This window comes from Rhinatrema bivittatum, chromosome 3 (assembly GCF_901001135.1).
Source record: "Rhinatrema bivittatum chromosome 3, aRhiBiv1.1, whole genome shotgun sequence".
In the NCBI taxonomy this organism is placed as follows: Eukaryota; Metazoa; Chordata; class Amphibia; order Gymnophiona; family Rhinatrematidae; genus Rhinatrema; species Rhinatrema bivittatum.
This window is the reverse complement of record NC_042617.1, coordinates 394,411,247-394,432,107: the sequence shown is the minus strand read 5'-3', so window position 1 is coordinate 394,432,107 and position 20,861 is coordinate 394,411,247. Positions and strand designations below refer to the sequence as shown.

General features: G+C 42.3%; 1 protein-coding gene across 5 annotated transcripts in view; it reads left to right on the top strand.

Annotated features, from left to right (window-relative positions):
* Window positions 1-565: 565 nt before the first annotated feature.
* Window positions 566-20,861, top strand: part of COL19A1 (collagen type XIX alpha 1 chain) — a 1,176,857-nt gene continuing 1,156,561 nt past the window's right edge. For all 5 annotated transcript variants that reach the window (XM_029595659.1, XM_029595658.1, XM_029595657.1 and 2 more), the window contains exons 1-2: window positions 566-660; window positions 4,835-4,960. In XM_029595659.1, the coding sequence (XP_029451519.1) occupies window positions 4,873-4,960 (88 nt within the window). In that variant the 5' untranslated portion in view covers window positions 566-660; window positions 4,835-4,872. The remainder of the gene's footprint in view (window positions 661-4,834; window positions 4,961-20,861) is intronic.

Genomic DNA, 20,861 nt, shown 5'->3' with positions numbered 1-20,861 from the left:
TTGTGAGGAAGATGTAGTACATATTCAGTTGATTCTTTTTTACCTTTCCTTCTCTCCACCACTCCACTAGCTTACTCCCCAATACTACACTAGGAAATGTTTGGCACGTGAAATGCTTTCATTTTTTTTGACAAGCATTTCATCTAGTCATCCAATAACTACCAGCAGTCTACAATGCTGTAAATTATGAAATGCAGATTCAGTCTCTTGTTTGGTTCATACTATATATCCCATAAGTTTAATAACATGAGCTCACATTTAAATGGCAGGGATTTAAAAGTAGCCTGTGTACTAATGCCCAATGTGTTCAGCCTCTGCTGAGAAGACAAAAAGGCATACATAGACCCCATTAATTACAAAACGGAGTCACTTTATATGAAGTAGAAAGCTTTAGTGGTCTGCTGCTCCAGCAGCGGCAGGGCTGGTGGCTATTCGTGTGCTCCTGCTGTGAAAGCTGAGTGTGTGCTGGCTGGGGCTGTCCTGTCTTGCAGTATTTCCTCAGTGGGAGGGTCACTCTGTGTGAGACTAATAAGGGCAGAGCTGCCTCCCCCCTCTCCCACTCTTCGGGAGATACAGTCAAGTAACTCCTCAGAACTAAGCAGCTTTCCGTATCATTCATTACTTTGCTACTGAGGGACTTATTAAAGCAAAAATATAAAGGTAAGCTGTTCCTGCTAGTCTGGCATGCCCATGAATCTGTATGCTATGTTTGTATTTATAGGCAGTAAAGTTTGAATCTGTTTTTCGTACTATTAATATTCTCTGGCACACCACATGGTATGTATTTACACACAAACCTGCCTTGCAAACTTTTATATGTACAGAACTCATTGGGTGCAGAGAATATTTGGAATCATCATTGCTTGAGGTTTTACTGGAAATTGGTGGTGGAGGTTAGGGTGTAGGAGGGGGGACAAAGTTTGAAAGGAAAGAGAGAGGCTTATGGATTTGAGTAGTGTGTGCTGCATGCAGAAAAGATGGAAAGGTGTCTACAGTGTTGTGTGTGAATGCCTTTTGTACTTTTCTGGATGTATTGAAACAGAACACCTTTCCTCCTATGAGCTAAGATTGCAGTCAGCAGACTTCCTGCAGCATTTTATGGATGTTAAAGATAAAAAGTAAATTAGAACCATCTATGAGACTAAGTCATCCAGAATCTGTCAAATCCCCAGTCTCTGTTGCATATATGATGACCACCTTAGTGCCAAAAGGCAGAATATAAATAAATTAGATAAAATAAATAAGTAAAATAGCAGAGAGAGACTGGGGAAAATAATCTGCTTTTACTGTATTTTCAACGCCAGAATGATTGAAAACAAGTTTTGCAAACTCTTTGCCTGGCAGCTGTATCTTAATTCCTAGCTTACAATAAAATATGCTGCCCTTTCGAGGTGGTGATTCAAAAATTATTTGTTAGATCATGGGCTATTAAACAATTATTGCTTGAAGCTGATACTAAATTAATGTATTAATGGGAAGAACTAAGGTTGGTTGTGCATTGATCATCCTGAAGCTACGCTGGTAAAGCTTTTTCCAAATGTCTGGGATTACACAATTTCCTGGACACCTATGTGCATCTAGCTAGTCATTTAGAGAGAATGTTGCTATAACTGAAGGACAGAATATATAATTTATGTAAAAATGCAAATGCACATTTCCAGTAACCACATATACATACCACATAGATACCAAATGCATTTGCAAATGATGCTGATGGCTTTTGTGACTCCCTACACTTCGCTTGCCAATTTAATTCAACATTTTTTGTGGTTGAGTCTCAGTGACTATCACATTTCTAAAATGTTTGGCTCCTTTCTACATACAAATTCAGCCCTTTCTCTGGGTCCTCAAGCAATCTCTAATCATCATTTATTGTTGGCATAGAGTTTACGCCACATGCAGGGGATAGATTGAATCAAAGTCCATTCAGATTTCAGGTTCAAGTTCAGCATGTGGGTGAAGAACTTTTAGGAGGAGAAGGGAGCAAGGAGTAATGCATTGACACAGCAGGGACAGTAGGCACGATTAGGGACTGGACAAAATCAATGATAAGGGGAAGAGTCAGAGCAGGATCTGCTCAGGGCAGAATGGTGAAAAAGCCGTTGATAGATGAGCTTTTGATTCCTTCTGCCTTATTTGGGCATTATTTCATGATTCCCAAAAGCTATTTAGGAGGAAATCTGTTTCACCTTTTTTTTGAGTCAAGTATTACCTTAACTTTGTTGCATTTTCTTCATGAATGATGTATCTGATTAGGTCAGTTTGTCTTAATAATAAAGACCTGCAAAATTTCATGTTTTGGAGTTGACCTAACTAGACTCTTGCCTATAATACTACTATTTCTTGTGACATCTTGGGAGAACCTTGAATGATTGATGACTTTACACCTAGTTGTCTTGCCATCACATTTCAGAGATATTTATGGTAACAACGGATGCTGGAATACTTGGTGGAATTTACTGCTGCAAATGAGCTCTCCTCGAAGAGACTTGAGATTTTTCTTTTGTTGTGTTCAGTGCTCCATTACCTTCCTGTACAGGTCTTAGAGCTTTCATGTCCTCTTGAAAAGAAGGCAGGTGCACGCTCCAGGAAGACATTGCTAATTTTATAAGTAGATGATACCTACATAAATGCATATATGCATGCACACATACAGTAGATAAATCATCACCTCTGAGAATTAGCATAGGGTTCATATTTCTCAATCAGCCAGAACCAGTACCCATTGTTTCTAATAAAAATGTTTTTCTATGAATTTCTCAGCCACCTCATTATGCATTGACTGGTTCACTACTATGCATGAATGCACATTATTAGTGAATATAACCCATTAGAAATAATGGGAGCTGCAGTAAAGAACACACAACAGCATAATTTAGTGAATCTGGCTATCACCATTTTTTTTTTAATTTTCTGAGTGCTCTTTACAGAGCAGCTTTCCATAGATATCTGTGCTTCATACAAATTGATCACTATAACTGGAAGGTAATTCAGAGGAAAATCTTAGGAGGTTATTTTCCAAAGCATTTATGCATGTAAAACATGGTTTTTACACACATGTAAGTAGGCTTTTTGAAAATTACCTTGGGGATTGTACATGTAAAAGTACTCGCAGAAGCAATTTCATGCATACTTTAATGCATATCAGTAAGAGGCATTCCCAGGGGCGGAGTTGGGGCAAGGAAATCATTTACATGTGCACTTTTTTCATTTTCAAAAGTTTGCACATAAACGTCCCCATGGTCATTTACATCTACTCTCTATCAGGTGTAAATGTGTGCATCTAGGGGTAGATTTTATAACATGTGTGCGCGCTACCCGGCGTGTGCACATGTACGCCCGATTTTATAATATGCACGTGCATGTTATAAAATCCGGGGTCGGTGCGCGCAAGGGGGTGCACAATTGTGCACCTTGCACGCGCTGAGCCGTGCTGCCTTCCTCCATTCCCTCCCAGACCGCTCCAAAATCAGAGCGGCCTGTGAGGGAACTTCCTTTCCCCCCTAGCCCTACTCTAACCCCCCCAAACGTTTTATCCAACCTTTTGCGCCTGCCGGCAGGCTGTTAACACACAATCCCTCAACACAGCAGCAATGGCCACTGTGTTGCAAGCCTCTGGCCCCACCCTCGCCCCACCCCCATCCTGCCCCAGGACTGCCCCGCCCCTTTTGTAAAGCCTCGGGACTTACACGCGTCCCGGGGCTTTACACGCACCACCGGGCCTTTTTAAAATAGGCCTGGCGCGTGTAACCTTTTGAAAATCTGGCCCCTATTTTTCAAAGCAGACTTGTTCATGTATGCCGGTTGTGGGGTAAAGGGGAATTGGATTCAGATGACAACCAACATGGGCTTGATTTGTACCGTCTGGGGTGCTGATACACAGACATCAGGGGAAAAGCCCAGGACTGCTTCTATGGCCAAGACCAAAAGCAAAGCATTTCAAGCAATGCTGTCTGAATTTTCAAGAAGGCTCCTCACACAATAAAAATGTTTCTAGCAGTAATTATTTATGGGTTATCATAAGGCTTGGGGATTATTGCACAGTGCGGCATTTACTACCCTTAAGAGAAACATGGGGGTAACGTGTAAGGTGCAGCAGATATTACCATAAGAAGCTTGCTGGGAAGACTGGATGGACCATTAGGTCCTTTTCTGCCATCATTACTATATTACTACATGAAAGTCTGTTTCAAAATTGGGGCTCAAGTCTGAATGTAATTTGTGTGTATGGACTTCAGTCCCATGTGAGCTGTTTTAAAATGGGGTTCTGCATGTGTGTATGCCTTTTTAATAAAAATGTTACCTGTGAACAAAACAGGACAAACTCTAAACTAGGCTAAATAAAATAGAACTGGATGGGAAGAAGGGTGCAAAGGAAAATTTGTTTGGTTTATCTGTTCTTGCTCTTTAGAATAGTGTACAAAAAAATACAATTTCACTTTCTTTTCATAGCCACTTTTTTCAGTCATCATAATGGCAAAGCTAGTTGAACAGCAGAATTCAAAACTGAAAAGCAAATACACTATCCATTGATTTAAATGCTAGTGGTGCTTAGTCATTGTTCACTTAATTCATCACTAGTGCCTATTTAGTATTTAACTGCCGATGATTGGCTTGCATAAAAAGAGTTGCTCAGGAGGATGAAAAGAATACCTAATATAGAAGAATGTATTTTTAGCATTCAAGAAAGTTGAACCACATTCTATTGATGAGCCATCTTCTAGCCCAGTTTCAAACTTTGCAAAATCATTTGTCCCCTTTTTTGTCTATTACTTGATCATGAATAGTTTGAAATGATTCCTGTATATGTCTTATGATTTCCAATTTGTTGCAGAAGTGTCTGGATGTTAGGTCACATGACTCCTAGAAGACATGAAGCACACAGTAACCTGGATTGTCTTGCTTTGGATGGAAATCCAACTTCCTGCTTCTTATTTGATGGCAGTAACTAATCGCACAGGTATTTTATCCTGTAGAAAGCAAGCCTTTGCATCATTTTGTGATATCATTTACAGCACAGTGCCATAAATCCAATGCAAAAATTATGTATACTCCCTGGGGCCTATTCATGTTTTCTTTATTCTGGAGGTGTGCAAAGTAATTATGTCTTGCAATAAAATTTCCATGGGACACAACCAAATCCCACAACCAAAACGGTCCAGATTTTTTATTTTTTTTGCACAATGAGAAAACAATGCCACTAGATAAATATTTCCAATTATTTACATGATGCAGGGATTTAGGACCCAAATGATTAAAACTTATAAACTATGAAACATAGAAACATAGAAATGACGGCAGAAGAAGACCAAATGGCCCACCCCTGCCATTGATGTAATGCTTCCTTTAAGGTGAATTTTAAAAGCCCAGCACACATCAATTAGGGGATGCACAAACAAGTTGGGCATGCATGTGCCCACTGTATTTTAAAAGCTGCTCAGATTCGCACATATCTCCTGCTGTGCACACATCTCACTCTTATTCCAAAAGGGGTGTGGTCTAAGCAGAGTCTGGGTGGGGCATGGAAATTCGCAGGCGGGGCTGAGAGATGTGTGCAGAAATATCTGTGCACCTGGATGCTCGCCCAGGTCCAGTGCCACATAAGTTTACTTCTGCAAAGGAGGAGGTGTAAGTTTTAAATAAAAGAAAGCTAGCCATATCTGAGGGGTTTTAAGGGTCTGGGCTAACTGGAAGGAGCGAAGGCTATTAAACTAGGGGGGTTTGGAGGACCTTGTGTTTAACTGGGTGAACTGGTGGAAGAACTGGTGAAAGTGGCAATGATGTGGGTATGCACACCTTTTAAAATCACTCAACTTACATGGTAGAAGTGAGATTTGCGTGCCCATGCAGTACTCACTTAAAATTAGGTACACATGTGCGCGCAATCATTTTTTAATACTTAGGGTGCTGTGGATAAAGTAGTGTAGCTGCAGTATTAGTCCATTTGAATGCAAAGAAATGAAGATTAACACACAAAAAAACAAGGCTATATGCTGTTTCCTTTTTATTGGACTAAATACTTTTCTTTACTAAGTTTTGGAAGCTAATACCCTCTTCCTCAGGTTTGCTATGGTCATGTTCAGACAAGCTTTGACATCATTTTTTTCCTGCATCTTTAGAATTAAAGATCAAATAAGTTGTAGATGATATCTTTTTAATTTGACAAACTTAATATATTTGCAGCTAGCTTTCTAAAGCCATAGTCCCTTCAGCAAGTCACTGCTGCATGAGCTAAAGATTAGGTTGTTTGGATTTTAAAAACAAGCACCCCACAGCACCATAACAATCCAACCTGCCACGTCATAGGCCTAGATTCATCAAAATGCAGTAAATATTGCATGTGATAGGAAAAGGGGTGTGTTTTATGGTAATAGTGCACTTTGCGATAAATAGGCTATCTTAGCACATCGCATAGGTATTACAGCAGAGTGCGATAAAACTTTTTCACACTTGGCGGTAAATACTACAATTGTTGCAATTCTGAGAGAGAGAGCCTAGCTATAAGGCCCTTATAGTATTTAGGTATTTATACCTCTATAGGAGGCCCACCTAGTTACAAGAGTGTACTGTTCTGTTCGTACGTTTCACGCTGAATGTCAAAATGTCCCCTAACCCCTACACTCCTACCTAAACCTCACCTCGAGTAACTAGGTGGGCCTCCTATAGAGATATAAATACCTAAGTACTATAAGAGCCTTATAGCTAGGTTCTCTCTCTCTCCAGCTGAAAATGTTATTTGTGAAAACATTGCAAAGATAAAGCCATATCACACAGCTTAATGCAAATAAAAAAGGTGTAGTAGTTATTTCCCCCATTAAAACCAGCTCACTTGGCCAGAAATCCCGCCCCAAACTCCTCCCCTTTTTCCAAATTAGCATCATACCATGCGGTATGGTGCTTTTCGCTTGCGAAACACGCCTTAACGCATGCAAAAACGCCATAAAGCAATTTGATAAATGACCCCCATAGATTTGAGAGCTAATCACAAATTAAATCCAATAAAAATATATTACTTTCAACATGTTTGACTTTTATTTCTACAGATATAAGTGCATTATAAGTGCATTATAACAACAATCATTTCACTTTTCTTGTACACAAAAAATATACTGTTCAAATAGGGGTAGATTTTAAAAGAAGTGCACGCACACATGGTCGTACTGATTTTATAACACGCGTGCGCCGGCACGTGCATGTTATAAAATCCGTGGGCCGTGCGCACATGGGCGTCAGATTGTGTAATCCACATGCGCATGTGTGGGTGGCACACGCAGGGGGACCTAATTTTAGAAAAGTACGTGCAGCGATGAGATCGGGCCTCTCCCAGTTCCCTCCCAGTCCGCTCCAATTAAGGAGCGGACTAGGAGGGAACTTCCCTACCCATAATCTCTCCCTCTTTCCCTCTCCTCCCCACCCACTAAACCCATTCTCCTATCTTTTTTTGTTTGTTTTGTTGCTTACTGCTCCATTAGAGCAGAAGCAACTTGTGTGCACCAGCCAAATACTGGCGTGCGCTTCCCCGGCACAGTGGCAAATGGCCACTGTACCGACTGCCTTCAGCCTTGCCCCACCCCCAGGACCACCCCTTTCTCTGGGCCCGGCACTTCAGCATGTAACAGGGGTTATGCGCCTGGCCGGGCCCCTTTGAAAATGTCCATGCGAGTAACCCCTGTTTTTTACATATGTGGCATTTTAAAAATCTACATAATAGTGTATTATTATTATTATTATTATTAATAAAACATTAAAACATAATCAGCTCTCAGCAGCAAAGCGAACTACAGCTTAAATACACAATACAATCTAGCAAACAGAAATCAAATATAAAATAAGGGAAATAAAACAGCATTTAAAAAAATCAAATATGAACTAAACATTCAAATCCTAACAATAATAAAGTAAATTCTGTAACCAACTAACCATCATGAATAACAAATTAGCAAAACAGTATCATCAAACCTAAATGACATCAGTCTGAGCCACGTGGCAGGAAAATTGTGACATAAGAGCAAATGCAAATTCTGCCTCATTAGAACTACTTAGTTAAGGCTCACAAAAACAGGCAAAAGCTTCATGGAAGAGCCAGGATTTGACTAACCTACAAAAAAGCAAGTAGTCATCAATAAAGCTGTGATCTCATGGCACTGAATTCCACAGCCTAGGTCCTGCAAATGAAAAAGCCCTTTGGCAAATCCTTTCCAATCTGCAGGACCTAGGTGGTAGAAATTGACATAATGCTGCCGGAGAAGACTTCCAAGTGTGGCATGGAATATAGCCTTCAAAATAGCCAGTCAGATAAACTGGACCACCGGTGGTTCTCCCCTTTAGGTACCAAAGTTACCAATTCATGTTTATACATAAAGCAACTGGATATCTTAGTGACAGAATAGTCCTCCAAAATTAAAGAGAATTAGGTACTCCTATTGTATAAAAAAAATATTATTATTTATCTTTTCATTTATCAATGTTTTGGTTATGTGATAAAACCTATTGTTTCTTTTGCACATCACTTTAGGTATCCCAATGTTGGATTGGGGATGTAGTTTATAAGAAATTTTAAATAAATAAACTGAAACATTAGTAAGTGATACAATCAAAAGCACTTTATACAAAGGGAAGGTAACTTTCAATGCAGCGTGGGGGCGCACATGTGTGTGCATTTGTCGGCCTGTGCCCAGGGAAGCAGCCATTTTATAACATGTGCATGCATACGCGTGCTTGTTATAAAATAGTCTGACCACGCGCACATGTGCACACAATTTTAAGTGGGCATGTGCTTTTGTGCACAAATGCTGCTTCTTCCACATAAGTGGGGGGATTTTAAAAGCCACATGCGCTGATGCCATTTGCCATTTTCCTTGTTTGTTGCAATGCAGATTTTTGTGTTGGCTTTTTGTTCACTGTTTCTCTTTGTTAATAATTATTATTATTAACAAAGAGGAACAGTTAACAAAAAGCTAACATGCTGATTTGATATCCCAGGAAAGTCAGAAGCTGGGTGATCTTGGTGTTTTGCATACATGGTCTGTGATCTCTACCCTGGGAACTATGGGCCCTCAAGTTTGTGGAATCACAGTGTCCCCAGGGAAACTCTCAGGGAATAGCTTGGCAGCAGGGTAATTGTCAAAGCAAGCTGAACCACATTTGGTGGGTGGGTGGTTTGTCAGGAGAGAGCATATGCGCAGGTTCAGGTGAGACCTATGCAGAGCCTGCTGGGATTCCCAACTGTTCAAACCCTGGTGGGCGTTAGGGAAGTGCAAAGACATCACATGACACCAGGAAAGCCAGGGTTCAAATCTTATTTTGCCCACGGATGGCTCTAGTAACACTGGACAAGTCACTTTACCATCTATTTTTCCATGTACAAGCTAAAAGGTCAATTTTAAAACCGGCACTCAGGCATAATCTGGAACACTCTCCCGCCAGAACTCAAATCAGTGCAATGCCCCATTATTTTCAAAAAAAGACTTAAGACTTGGCTCTTCAACCAAGCTTTTCCATAACATCAGCCTGCTGAATTATCACTGCCAAGGACCTCTTTTATTTTATTTTTATTTATTTTTTTTTTAAACAACCTACAAGAGAACTATACAGGTCAGCTCTAGAACTTCGTTGAACTCCCCAAAGAATACCCCAAAGAATTCTTCAAACCAACTTCAACTCCTTGGCAGTCCAAAATTCAATACCCAGCCCTTTGTCTATGATTTACTACCTCTGCCTACATTAGGCTCTGTATCATGTACTTTTATGTACTTTTATGTTATTAACCCCATATATTTATTTCCAAGTTACTTCTAGCTGTTCCTTGTAAGACATTTACTTGTCACTGTTATTGTTCAGAATGTAAACCGAATTGATCAGTAATTCTGTTATTGGAAAGTCGGTATAGAAAAGTTCTAAATAAATAAAATAAATAAATATATGTGTGTGCATGTGTCGGCCCGTGCCAAGGGATGTAGCTATTTTATAGCATATGTGCTATAAAATATTGGGTGCACACACAAGTGCACCCAATTTTTTAAGTGTATGAATGCCTGTACTCGCAAAAGCCTCTTCTACTGCGTAATTGAGGACATTTTAAAAGGGACACGCAACGATTCCATTGCCAGTTTTAACAGTTCCTCCCAGGTCACCCTGTTAATTCCTGGGTCCTCCAAACCCCACCTGGTTTGATAGCCTGTACACCCCCCCCAGTTATCCTAGGCCCTTTACACTGCTTCGAAAGGGCTCGTTAGGTTTTTTTTTTAACTTACACGCCATCCATAGCAGACGTAAAGTTACGTGGCAGGGGACCTCGGCGTGCGTCAGATTGAGTAAGTATTGTGCAAATTTCTGGGTCAAGTCTCGAAAAGCCCATGTACTGCTCATGCCCCGCCCAGACCATGCCCACAGCCCGCCCCTTTTTGTGAAGTTCAGAGATGTGCGAACTGCGGGAGATACACGCGCATCTGGGTGGCCTTTAAAAGTGAGCGCCAGCCAAACATCTACCTGTATCCCCTAATTTATGTATGTGTCGAGCTTTTAAAATCCACCCTTTAGACTGTTAGCTCTCAGGGTAGGGAAATACGTTGTCGAACGTTCAAAAAGAAGCTCAAAACTTGGCTTTTCACAAAGGCATTCACTTAAAGGTCTCCGATTCACTCTTTTCTTACTCCATGCCAGATATATGATGCCGTAACCATAATTTCACCAGTTAATTGGACTAAAATATGCACCCTGGCTTAAGAAGGCTTTTGTTAATCCGAGCTTGACTGTTTTTTTTTGTAATAATAATTTTAAATCGTTCTCACCTTTTCTATAATCTCTTACAAGTTAGCCCTGTTATTTGCCCTGTTATTTGTAACCTCTTGTTCGATGTAATTTCCAACTTTGGTTCTATGTAAACCGACGTGATATGTACCAGTACAGGAACATCGGTATAAAAAAGCCTTTAAATAAATAAATAAATAAATAAATACCTACTGGTACCTGATTTGAAAATTGCCTTGAGCTTGGATTTGGAAAGATGAGTAATACAATCCAGCAGAGGTTTCTATTGCTTCTCAGCCTTCTGGCTAAGATTCAAGTGTAGTAAGTGAAAAAGAACCTGCCTGTCTCCTTTTCCCATCTCCTTCCCACTGCCAGGGCTGCTATTAGACATTGGGGCCCAGAGCAGAGTGCTAAGGAATGGGCCCAGCCAGTGGCAGATGCTCTGAAATCCTGACTCAGTGACATCACTGAGTGTCGCCTTGTGGTCCTGGGGCCCCAGGAAATAGACCGGCTTGTTCCCCCCCCCCCACCAAAAAAAAAAAATGCAGTCCTCCTCACTGCTGACACTCTTCCAATGTAATTCTAGGACAAGTCCTGTAATATTAACTCTTGCACACTTGAGACCAAAATAAAGAATCATAAATATTAATGGTGTAAAAATGGGGATTAGATTACTTGGCAGATTAAGAACAAATCTTGTGACCAGGCTTGGTTCCCCCGTGAAGGGACATTAGGATGGTCTCGTGAAGTGCCATGCTGAGTAAAAGTTTCCTGGCTATGTACACAAAGTTGATCGTAAAAACTCAAGTTTAGTTGCGGTGGTCCTTTCTTCCTCTGTTTGCCCCATTAAAACTAAAAGTAACACTCAGGTTTCACTTGCACAGAGTAGATGGTATAACAAGTAACTAACCACTTTACAGGAGGGAAGTGATTACGTCTAAAAATAAAAGTAGGAGATAGGGTTACAGCTCTGAGGCTGACAAGTGCCAGAAGCAATCTCTGTTAAACCAAGATGCACCGCAGATAGGTTTTCTTCACTAATTATTTTCAGTTCATCAAATTGTTGATTTCATCAACATTACGGTAAATTCATGAGGATATTTCCCTGGTCCTCCTTTGCCCGCTCTCTCTTTTTTTGGAAACGAATACATTCACTCGAGTAGAATGATGCAGGGGAAATAGGATTTCTGTATCTTGGCCAATTGTTCAAGGCTCTCTGCATTGTGGAAGGATGAAGATTTCAGGTACAATGAAGGGTGGAAACCTTTTCCATGAATGCGGAAACATGGTCCAATTTTTGGATCCTTTAAAGGTTTTGACACTTTTATTGGCTCGAAACTAAAAGAATGAAAATAAACTAGAAACAAACTGACATAAAAGCTATTGCTATGCACACCCCTAGACTGTAATAATGAACTACTACAATTCACCAGCTTAACTAAATAGATTTGTATTAATTAGCGTGTACATTGCCATGAGCTTTTGGTTAAGCAAGTAACAAATTTAAAAAACATAAATTCAATTGGGCAGACAAGGTGGGCATTAAGGTCCTCATCTGCTTTCAGGTTCTCTCTTTCTATGTTAGTTTTCTGTTATGTGACTTCTGCTTCTAGAACTGACTATTGGGCTATGCAGTCAGCTTTGAATTAGTCACTTTATATCTTGGGAGATATGTTAGTTGAGCATTGCATCTGAATAAGACTACAAAAAGACTAGTTATAATTGTAAGATATATATATATACTGAGTATAGTACATGTTAGCTAGGACCATACATATAATGCAAATATTTCAAGGTAACCGCCTATGGAGGAAACTGTTTTAGAACTCAGCACCAGCAAACTTTGCTTATCAGCAAATAGATGAAGAATGGCTGATTGCTTGTAGAAACTTTGAATATAGAACAAATGTTCTTATTGTGTTTCTGGCTTGGCTGCAAGCCATGAAAAGCTGATTGTCATAGTTTATACCACAAATAAAGAAGGCGAAATGGAAATTGTGCAAGAATGAAGACACAAAATAACTATGTCCCTCTCATTGATATTGCATTTTACTTTTTTGTTTAAATCCTTGACATCAGCTGGCAGTTTATAAATCTACGACTACAATTACTATGAAACATTTCTTTAGCAGTACTAGGTGGTCACGGCGCTGTACAGATAGAAAAATAAGACAGTCCCTGCTCAACAGAGCTTACGATCTAGTGAGATACACAAACAAAACAAATATAGCCAAAGTTTCAAAGGCCTGTGCCCATAAAATATGGGGCTTATGCGCATGGCTGGGCCTTGTGCGTGCCGCGCACATTTAAAAATGGGCCTGGCCACACGCGTAAACTCCGCTACACGCACAAGTGCCAGGCCTCTCCAGGGGGTTGGGCCGGGTGGCAAGGTCAGGTCAAGGAGATGGGCCTGAACAGTGCCATTGTACGCTGTCCCGGGGAAGTGTGTGCCGGCAGCTGGCCGGCGCATATAACTTGCTTCTGCTCTAGAGGATCAGTAAGTAGAAAAATAAAAAAAACTGGGGAAGCTGGGTAGGTGTTGGGGCTCGGGGTGGAGAAGGGAAGGGGAAGGAAGGTTAGGTAGGGTGTTAGGGAAGTTCCCTCCCAATCTGCTCCTTAACTGGGAGGGAACTGGTGGAGGCCCAATTGCATTGCCGCGCATATAAATGGAAAATTCGTCCCCCCAGCGCCCGCCTCCCACACATGCGTGCACAAATTTTAAAATTCGGCATGCATGCTTTTCCTCCTGCTCTCCCTGCTAGCTGCAACCCAGGTCGGCCCTCCCCGCGCTCTCGGCGCTGACCCGTCGGGGTCAGGGGAGGTGGACCTGAGGCAGGGAGAGTGGCCACACCGCGCCGGAACCCCGAGCCAGCAAGAATTCAAAAATAAGAAAAAATGCCGCGGTAAGCCTGCCCCCCTAGCCAACGTCAGCCAGGCGCCCGGAGCCCTTTAAGGGGCTCGACGGAGGGAGACGCGCCCTTTTCCTCCTGCTCTCCCTGCTAGCTGCAACCCAGGTCGGCCCTCCCCGCGCTCTTGGTGCTGACCCGTCGGGGTCAGGGGAGGTGGACCTGAGGCAGGGAGAGCGGCCACACCGCGCCGGAACCCCGAGCCGGCAAGAATTCAAAAAAAAGAAAAAACGCCGCGGTAAGGCCGCCCCCTAGCCAACGTCAGCCAGGCGCCCGAAGCCCTTTAAGGGGCTCGACGGCGCTAGGCGTCGCGCGCCTAAGGAGCGTGACAAAGGGGCCTGCCCCTTTGTGCGCCCCTTCGTGCGCACCGGAACTCCACCCAGCAAGGCACCCATTTCTTCTAACCGGCAGCACAGACTCAGCAGCTCCATATCCCACCATCAAACAACCATTCTGCATTCATTCTTCCTTGCTCCCTCATTCAGCTAATCAACACTCAGCAGACTCACTCAACGGACTCACTCTACAGACGGACACACAACGGACTCACTCTACAGACTGACAGATAACATAGTCTGACGGACAGCCACTCACCCTCAGGCACCATTCCAACAAACAGACGCTCATCCAAAGCGTCTTTCTTCCTTGCTCCTTCATTCAGCTTCCTTATTCAGCTTGCTTCCTCATTCTTCCTTGCTCCTTCATTCAGCTAATCAACACTCAGCAGACTCACTCAACGGACTCACTCTACCGATGGACACGCAACGGACTCACTCTACAGACGGACAGATAACATAGTCTGACGGACAGGCACTCACCCTTAGGCACCGTTCCAACAAACAGACGCTCATCCAAAGCCTGGACTACTCTGAACACAAGCAGAACATGACTCAAGGATACCCAATTTCCATCCTCCACCACAGCACCATTACCAGGGAAAAACCCCTCATACTACTCTGGACACGCACCACCAGATCCCTTATCCCGATCATGGTCTCACCTTTAACCCAACTACTGGGTCTTGCACTACTCTCAGTATCTCTTTTAACGCTCAATCGATCACAAAAAAATCACACATTCTAAATGATTACCTCCTCGACGCAAATCCAGACATCTGCACCATAAGAGAAACATGGCTTAAACCGACAGATGCAGCCCTGACAAACCAACTACCCACGCATCAATATGACATCTTCTCTCTTCCCAGACAGAAAAAAAGAGGCGGCGGACTGCTCCTAGCGGCCAAAAAGGAACTTAACCTTACCCTCCGACCAATTAAGTCAGCCTCCAAATTAGAATTAGGCCTGTTTAAATCTGACCATCTGCAAATCCTCCTTATATACGCCCCTCCTGGTCTGCTAGACTCAGATGCCTCTCCCATAGTTGAAATCATAGCCAAACATATCAACCTAGATGCCCCCACTTTGATACTAGGGGACTTCAACCTCCATGTCGATTCGATCCCGCTCTCTACTAACTGCGAAGCATTCCTCACATCTCTCAAGGCTATGGCCTTCACACAAATCATCAACAAACCCATCCATAAAGCGGGACATATTCTTGACCTGATCTTCATCAACTCTAGTTTTTCACCTTCTACCCCCCCAGAATGCACTCCAGTTCCCTGGTCCGACCATTCTCTGATTACCATCTCCCTCACAAGCAAGGAAAACCCCAAAACACAACCCACTCAATCAACAGTTCACTACAGGAGATCCTGCTCCTCAGAAGTCCTCAGCAAGCAACTAACAAAGAAACTCCACAATCTAGAAGTCTCTGACCCCAACTCGGCACTCCGTTCATGGTTTAGTATCACAGAATCAATAGCTAACAAAGTATGCCCTCAGGCAACCAGAAGAATCAAACAGACGTCTAACAGGAAACAACCATGGTTCTCTGACGAACTCAGAGAACTTAAGAGAAACCTCAGACAAAGAGAAAACAAATGGCGCAAAACCCCATGTCCGAGCACACTAAATGCTTACAAATCTTCCTTATACATTTACAGAAACGCCACTCAACGAGCAAAAAAAGAGTTCTACGGTCACAGAATACATGACCTCGTCTTTGATCCTAAGGCTGTATTCTCCTATGTATCGGAGCTCACTAAAACCGCTACCCCATGCATCCCAGACGAACAAGCACAAGCAAAGGCAAATGAATTGGCAACTTTTTTCCACAACAAAATTTCTAACTTACTAACAGGCCTGCCTGTCAACTCTACTTCCACACACATCTCCAGACCCCCTCCCTCAAATTCTGGACCCTCACTGGAGTCATTTGAACCCACCTCCTCCCTGGAAATTGAATCCATTATAAAGAAAATGAAACCTTCATACCATCCACTGGACCAAATCCCAACCAAGCTTCTTCTATCGGTGCCAGACTGCATCTCCAAGTACCTAGCTGACATAGTAAACTGCTCACTATCTCAAGGAATCTTCCCGGACATACTCAAAATTGCCACCCTCAAACCCCTTCTTAAGAAAGCAAATCTAGATCCTAGAGAACCCAACAACTTCTGAACTATTTCCAATTTACCTTTTCTAGCAAAGATCATAGAAAAAATAGTCAACACCCAATTATCAGAATACCTGGAAGATCACAACATTCTCCAGTCATCGCAATATGGATTTCGCAAAGCGCTAAGCACCGAATCCCTCCTCATCTCCCTCACAGACCATCTCATCATGGGTATGGACTCCGGGCGCTCCTTCCTTCTAATACTCCTCGACATCTCGGCAGCATTCGACACGGTGAATCATTCCACTCTCCTTAAACGAATTTCGGACATCGGGATAACAGGTACGGCTTTCAAATGGTTCGACTCCTTTCTCACGAACAGAGGCTACAAAGTAAAGATCAACAACAAGGAATCTCCGCTCATCAACACCACAAGAGGTGTTCCACAGGGCTCCTCTCTGTCTCCTACTCTATTCAACCTATACCTTCTCCCCCTCTGCCAGCTGCTTACGAATCTTAAACTCAAACACTATCTCTATGCCGACGATGTCCAAATCCTGATCCCTATAACCGAATCCCTCACAAAAACACTGAAATTCTGGGACAACTGCCTCCAAGTAATCAACGACCTCCTTACCACCTTAAACCTTGTGCTCAACACGTCCAAGACAGAAATGCTCCTAATATCTCTCAACCACAAAGATAGCCTACACTCAAATCACACCAACACCCTGGTCAACCAAGCAAGAGACCTCGGAGTTATAATTGATAACCAGCTAAATCTAAAAAAGTTCATCACCAACACAACCAAAGACTGCTTCTTCAAACTTCAGGTATTAAAAAGACTCAAACCGCTACTGTATTTTCAAGACTTCAGATCGGTACTCCAGGCTATTATATTCTCCAAATTAGATTACTGCAATTCCATTCTGCTAGGCCTTCCCGCTTCCTCCACCAAACCGCTTCAGATGCTACAAAATTCGGCCGCCAGAATTTTAACAAACTCCAATAGAAGAGACCACATCTCACCTATCTTGAAAAACCTACATTGGCTCCCAGTAAACTTCAGAATTCTACAGAAGTGTCTCACCATCATCCATAAAGCTATCTACAACAAAACACCCATCGATCTACACTACCCACTCACGCTACACTTCTCATCCAGACCCATCAGAGAAGCTTACAAGGGCACGCTACACACACCCCTAGCCAAATTCACACACCTCTCATCCACCAAAGATCGAGCCTTCTCGACAGCAGCACCAACCATCTGGAACAACATGCCCCCAGACCTTAGACAAGAACCTTGCACGCAGACATTCAGAAAGAAACTCAAGACTTGGCTATTTCTACAAGCCTTCCCTGATCTGTGACCTCCCCAACTGATACAACTCGCCTTGGTCCGCCAGTCGACACCCCCATCCCTGACATGGCTCCTGACGTTATATTAATCAGTCCTAAGTTTTATGAACTAATACTATTTTAGTCAGGAACATTAGATAGTCTACAGCCCTAAGTATAAGAGACTAAGTACACATTTGATAATATTCAGTCCTGAGTACAAGTGATTATTATAGTCCTAAGTATATGATTAGATATTATTTATTTCTGAGACTAGATATTAATTATTTCTTTGTTAGCCATGACTTTGGCTTTTCCTCCTCCCAGTTCTATTGCCCCTGTTTTATTGTAACTTTCATTCACTTTTTCTCTCTTCGCCTATTGTTCACATTGATGTTAATGTTATTGCACAGATGTTTATTGTAAACCGATACGATATGATTGGTATCATGAGTGTCGGTATAAAAAGCCCTAAATAAATAAAAATAAATGTATGCATGGCCATCCAATTTTATAGCATGCACGCACCGGCACACGCACTTCTTTGAAAATTGCATGCATGCTTCTTTGAAAATCTACCCCATAATGTTCTAGTAATAACTTGACCATTACAGCAAAACATGTTTAACATGAGAGGGCCAAGATCAGGAAGAGTCAGGATATTTTGAATTAAAGCAAGCTCCAAGAGATGGGAGTTGAACCCTCATCTTGTATTTTAATTTTATAATCATTACTCAACTTATGAGATAAGACTTGAGGACCTAAATATATATACCCTAGAGCAGAGGAGAGACTTTTAAATACCTGATAGATATTTAATATGAACAAGAAACAAACCCTTTCCAATGGAAATGAAGCTGTTGGCCTAGCTATCATCATATGAAGCTCCAAGGGTTAGACTCAGGAACAACATCAGGAAATATTTTTTCACGGAAAAGGTGATGGATGCCTGGAATGCTTTCCTGGAAGAGGGGGTGAAAACAAATACGGTGATGGAATTCAAAAGGGAGTAGGATAAACATAGAGCATCCCTCTTGGCAAGAGGAAGGGAAATAAAGCACTGGAGTAACCTGGATAACTTTACTGTATGGGGATAAACTGCATGGCATGGCTGTTACAATCCTAAACAGACGGCATAGGATAATCTGCATGGAGCAGAAGCTAAAACTCTAAATGCCTTGCTGGCAGACTGGATGAGCCATTTCGATCTTTATTTGCCATCATTTACTATTTTACTATGTACTGAGGGGTGATTCCATACCTAAAAAACTGCATTACTCATTTAATGGTACAAATATGTCCTCCAGTTACATGCACTATCATTATCCATTGATAATAATATCAATTGCATTTTAAAAAAAATTAAATATTCATAGCTGTATTAACAATGTATAGCATGAATAAATTAACTATAAAGTAAGGGTAAGAACTAAAACTTGAGAACTAAAAATATGTAAATTAAAAGTAAAGTATTTTTTTAAACATAAAACTTGAGAAATGCAAACTTCTGATGACATCAACAGTCTATGGAATCGCAGCCGTCAGAGTCCTCATGACTTTTACTTATCAAAGTTAATTGTTGTTCCCACATAGTATGAAGGATGTTGCATGCTGCATGCATACAAAACACCGACACTCATTACGTTTCTGCAGTTTTCTGTCTGTTGACCTGGGACAGGCAGTGAGGTATCCAGAAACACTTTCTGATGGGTTTCTTGGGTGATGTGGGATCTTATAATTCAGAGCCACCATTGCAGCTTGGATGGTCTTGTTTAGTTTCTGCAGGGTTTGTATATGTCTCCTAACATGAACATCAGTCGGTTACTCTGCTTTTTGGAACAACTGGCATCTTTTCAGGTGACTTCTCTCCTTCCATACAGGGTAGTATCCCCACCAAATGATCAGTCCTGTTCCCATCAAAACCAAAAAGAGAGGAGAGCTGCTCCCTTCTTGAATGGGGCAGCATCTTCTTTGGGATATCCAATTTTTTTTTTCCCGATGGTTCCCAAGTATGTTACATCCTTCTTGGCCGGTTCATTGGAGGTGAATAAGTTATCACCTACAGTATTCCATCTAATTTTGAACCAGGAAGAAACCATTTTTTCAAATTCTTGGGTCACAAGCTGTGCTTTCTTTTGGGCCTGGGGCCGCGTGCGTAGGTTTTAAAATCTGGCCCTAAGTGTCATAATGCATGGCGCGATGCACATTTTTAAAAGGGAAGGGATTGGGGAAGGGTCCGGGATGGGATTTCTGAAAAAGTGGGCTAGCTTCGCAAAGCCATAACGCTTGATATCACACAATTTTAATGCCAAAAATAACAGAGAGCGAGAGAGAAAGAGGTGAGGTTTAGGTAGTAGTGTAAGGGTTAGGGGCCACTTTTACATGCAGAGTGAGATGTATAAACCGAACAGTACACTCTTGATGTTACTCATGTTACAGTTCACGAGCACAGCGCCCGAAAGCCATGCCCGGGGCGGCAGACCCCGATGGGACCCCCCCTACGGGCTCCGTCACTCCTCTTCATGCTCCGCACCACAGCAGGCCTCCCAGAGCCTGCCTCATGGCCGCCGACGCTGTCCTGCTTCCCTCAGCAAGGGCTCCTCCTTGACACGCATGGGAAACTCTGCCCCTTTAAGGGGCAGTGACGTGACAGAGGATGATCTCATAAAGAAGGGAGTATTTAGACCTGGTAGCTGCTGTGGAGAGCTGCCTTAGCAACAGGATGTCTCCTGAAGGTTCAGTTGCTGTTCCTGCTCCATGCCTTGTTTCTGCTCCATGCCTTGTTCCTGCTCAGTGCCTTGTTCCTGCATCCGATCCTTGGCTTGTTCCCTCAGTTTGACCTCAGCTTCATCTCCTGACTTCCTTCTTGTCTGCCACCTGCCTTGAACCTCTGGACTGTCATTGACTCTTCTTGTCTTCCGCCTATCACAACTTGGACTGCTCACTACTTCTCTCATCTCCAAGAGATCTCTTAAGTCCTGCCGGCCCTCTCAGTACCTAAGGGCTCAACCCATGGGGAACGAGGGCTGGTATAGGTGAAGGCCCTGTCAGGTCTCCTGGTCTTGATCCACCTCCCGGCTACGAGCATCGCTACAGGCCTTCCTGCAGTAGTTACATCTCTCACTCTAGCCGGCCCAAGGGTCCACAAACTCAACAACTCAGATAGAGAGTCCTTCAAGCTAGGGTGAGAAAACATTGTACAAATCTTATCTCTGTGTGAGTTTCCTCACTCCAAAAGATATCAGATCTTCACAAGAGTGAACAGGCTTGGGGAGGGGTTTGCACTTCTGTGCATAATTTTGCATTCTCCAAAGTATGCATGTAAATTTTCTCTGAAAAAATCTACACACAATTAATAGGTGTAATTATGTGCAGTTAGTTTTGGTGGGATAATTTTTTAAA